The sequence below is a fragment of the Chinchilla lanigera genome, unplaced genomic scaffold (assembly GCF_000276665.1).
Source record: "Chinchilla lanigera isolate Chin_1 unplaced genomic scaffold, ChiLan1.0 scaffold00040, whole genome shotgun sequence".
NCBI classification, from domain to species: Eukaryota; Metazoa; Chordata; class Mammalia; order Rodentia; family Chinchillidae; genus Chinchilla; species Chinchilla lanigera.
The window spans coordinates 14,165,789-14,169,161 of NW_004955441.1; the positions used below are offsets into that span (position 1 = coordinate 14,165,789).

The following is a 3,373-nucleotide window of genomic DNA, read 5'->3' on the forward strand; positions in this document are numbered from 1 at the left end:
GTATGTCAATTTAGACCAACTTTTTGAGTTGTAGTTCTAAAATGGTATTCTTTCTTCTTCCATTCAGATTATTTCCAGAAAGAAGAAAACAGCGAAGTATGAGAAGGCTGAGGTAAGTAGATCACTTACATTGTAAAAAGGCTCTGTTTAATATCTTACTCCTGGCAGTTGCACACTGATGGGTCTCAGTTATACTGTACATTCCAGTCCTGAGGGCTTAGGGGTGCTGTTCGAATGAGCTTTTACTTAGCTCCTACTGCATGAGTCCCACGGTGGACAGCCTTAACTACCTTATATTGAGTCGTGCTTTGTACATCTCAGCATTTAGTGAGTCTTCTCGGGGCGTATACTCTAGTGGAGTCACGTTAGAGAGACTTGGGGACTAAGGAAGTGCTGTGATTGTCTCTCTGCTGGGGAGGAATCAAATGAGCGTAACTTGTCACAGTGTATCTGTCATATGCTAACTACTTGTGTGTAACGGTGTGAAACTAGACCGTTGGTGGGTTTAAGTCACTCAGAATCAGATGTGAACACGTGTCCTTGCGCTTTATCAGTAAGTTTTTATATACTTGGCATTTTATGTATGTTTATTTGCACTCGTGTAGGTGTCACTAACATTTAAAAAAATAAACAAATGTGAAAGAACATTGAAAAAATTGAATAGAGCAGAAAGTAATATTTTCTTCCCATTGCACAGATCATCTGCTTTATCTGATGTGATGGCCACAGCAGCACTAGGGCCGAACTGTGACAGGCAGGCAGAGTGCTGATGTAGTACTAGAGTTAAGGGCAGCGTAGACCTGGGTCTGAGCACTTACTAGCTAAGCAAGCCATATAGCTTCTCTAACCCTCTTTCTGCGAGCTGGAGATCACTGCAGGCCTGTTGCAAGGATTAAACAAAGTAGTTTGTGTAAAGTGTTGGTCCAGTGCTTGCCACACAGGGAAAACCTTGCCAGCAGGAGTCACGGCTGTGTCAGTTCTTCCTGTAACTATGTGATACGATTTTTAATTCTGAACTTCAGTTTCCTCACCTATAAAATGAAAGATTGATAACAGAAAGTGAATTTGTTCTTGTTAGCTATAAAAAAACAAGCATTTAGTATAAATCTCTTCTTAAAGATTGAGCTGACTGCCGCTTTCCCCAGTCCCTTTGGCCCTTTGGTGTTGAATAGCAGCGGGTCACGCCCTCAGTATGTGTTTCCTTGTAATAAACTTTCTGTCCGTTTACATGTCTTATAAAATGTGAAAACGAGTCACTTTGCTTTCTCTTTAGTTTTTAAAAAACTTTTCAGAATGAACAAAAGATTGAAAAATCATGTAAAAATTTCTTCTGTACCTTTTCTGTTTCAGATAAAGGAGATGGGTGAGATGCACAGAGAACTCAATGCATAACTTCTATAATTTGAAAATTTACCACAAGAAGGGACATTAGCAAAAGGACTACAGATGCATGAACATGGGACAAAAAGATGCTTGAGTATTGCTGTGTTGTTAGTTAACATCGTATATTTGTAATAGAGAAACCTGTACTCAAATATAAGCAGCTTGACATTGGCGTTATCAGTCTTAAAATCTGACCATAACTGTATCATATATGCAGCTCTAATAGTAAAAGCCAGGACAGGGGCTGCATAGTTAAAATACGTGTAATATTGAAGAGTGCATTCAGTGTGCTTCCACAGTAGAAGGATCACTGTCTTGTTTGTGATTGAAAGCTGCCTTTCTAGTACTTTGAGTCTTGTATTGTACATATAAACTTTTTTATGAAGTATGAAATAAAACATTTTTAAACAGAAGTTCTTAACTTTGGATCAGATTTCCTAGTATACACTTAGTAGGTTAAAAACTGCTCTGAGAAACTGAGAGGGTGACAGTGTGTATCTCTAATTCCACCACTCTGGGTGGCTGAGACAGGAGAATCACAAGTTCAAATCCAGACTAGGGGACTTAGACTCTTTCTCTGAAAAAAGAAAGGAAAAGGCAGAAGAACTGGGCTTGGTGGTGCTTGCCTGTAATCGCAGCATTTGTTTTTTTTTTATGGTGCCTGGAAGCGAACTTAGGACCTTGTGCTTGCCAGGCAGGTGCTGTGGTTTTTTGAGACAAGGTCTTGTTCTATAAGGCTGGCCTCAAGCTTGCAGTGATGCTCCTGCCTCAGCCTTCCGAGTGCTGGGATTACAGGTGTGTAAAAACACTGACAAAACATTTTAAAAAGTAGGAAAGCTAGATTTAAATAGTTACCTATGTTTTTTACCCGTTCTATGGTAGGCAGGATTCCAGGGTGGCCCCCCAAAGTTCCTACCCTTGATGTACATGTCCTCTGTAATCCCTTACCCCAGACTGTGGCAGGACATGTGACTATGGTGGCTTGTCCTTCCCAAGATGTTATGGGAAAGGTGAAGGAGTTTTGCAGGTGTGATTAAAGTCTGTAAGAACCTGGTTTTGAATTAAAAGGTTACTCTGGGCCTGACCTAACCAGGTGAGCCTCTTAAAAGGATGTGCAAAGAGGCAGAAGCGGGTGTAGATCAGTGGCAGAATGCTTTTTTCTTTTGTCTTTTTAAGACAGGGTCTCAGTATGCAGTTCAGGCTGGCCTTGAGCTCACTTTGTAGCCCATGCTGGTCTCAAACTCACAACGATCCTCCTGCCTCAGCCTCCCGAGTGTTGGGACTACAGGTGTGCACCACCACGCCCGGCCGGTGGCAGAATGCTTGTTGAGCATGCACGAAGCCTGTGTTTAACCCCAGGCACTGCAGAAATAACTAGAAGATGGGCAGAAACACAGAGGTGTTCTCTTGGTGGCCCTGGAGAACACTACCAGGTTGTGGGGAGTATTAGGTGTCTGGGAACAGAGGGGAACCCTAGGAGCTGAGGGCCTGGGTCCCACAACCACAGGAACGGAACGTTGCTAGCAACCAGTTGGGCCGAAAGAGAACCCTAAGTCCCTGACAAGGTGGAAGCGCTGGCAACACCTTTATTGCAGTCAATGATGTAGCACGAAATGACCGCCGCTTTTCCCCCTCCCCGCCCCCAGCCAGTGCACTTCAGTGTCTTAGTTGCCCAGGTAATAGTTCCTGTTGCAGCTCTAGTTGCTTCTGTCTCCCAGAAACAGCTGGTCGCTGTGATGCACAGCTGGTCACTATGATGCACATTGTAAGACCCAATCCCCAGCTGACAAGCCATTCTGCCTCTGTACTTCCTGCTTGCTTATCCCAAATAGGCCCCAGACCATCAGAGATCGGGGCCTGAGATTGTGAGAATGAGCCCGATCAGTGCCCACTGATGTAAATAAATCTGCCTCCAAATCCTGGGTGTCGTGTCAGTGTTGCTGTTTGCCATTGCAGTGAGTCCCTGGACAAAGGACCAGTTAACATACTT

General features: G+C 43.6%; 1 protein-coding gene across 1 annotated transcript in view; it reads left to right on the forward strand.

Annotated features, from left to right (window-relative positions):
- Positions 1–1,796, forward strand: part of Epcam (epithelial cell adhesion molecule) — a gene marked incomplete at its 5' end in the record, with an annotated part of 12,501 nt that extends 10,705 nt beyond the window's left edge. Inside the window, 2 exon segments of the mRNA XM_013517611.1 lie at positions 68–112; positions 1,351–1,796. Coding sequence (XP_013373065.1) covers positions 68–112; positions 1,351–1,392 — 87 coding nt within the window.
- Between the last annotated feature and the right edge of the window lie 1,577 nt (positions 1,797–3,373).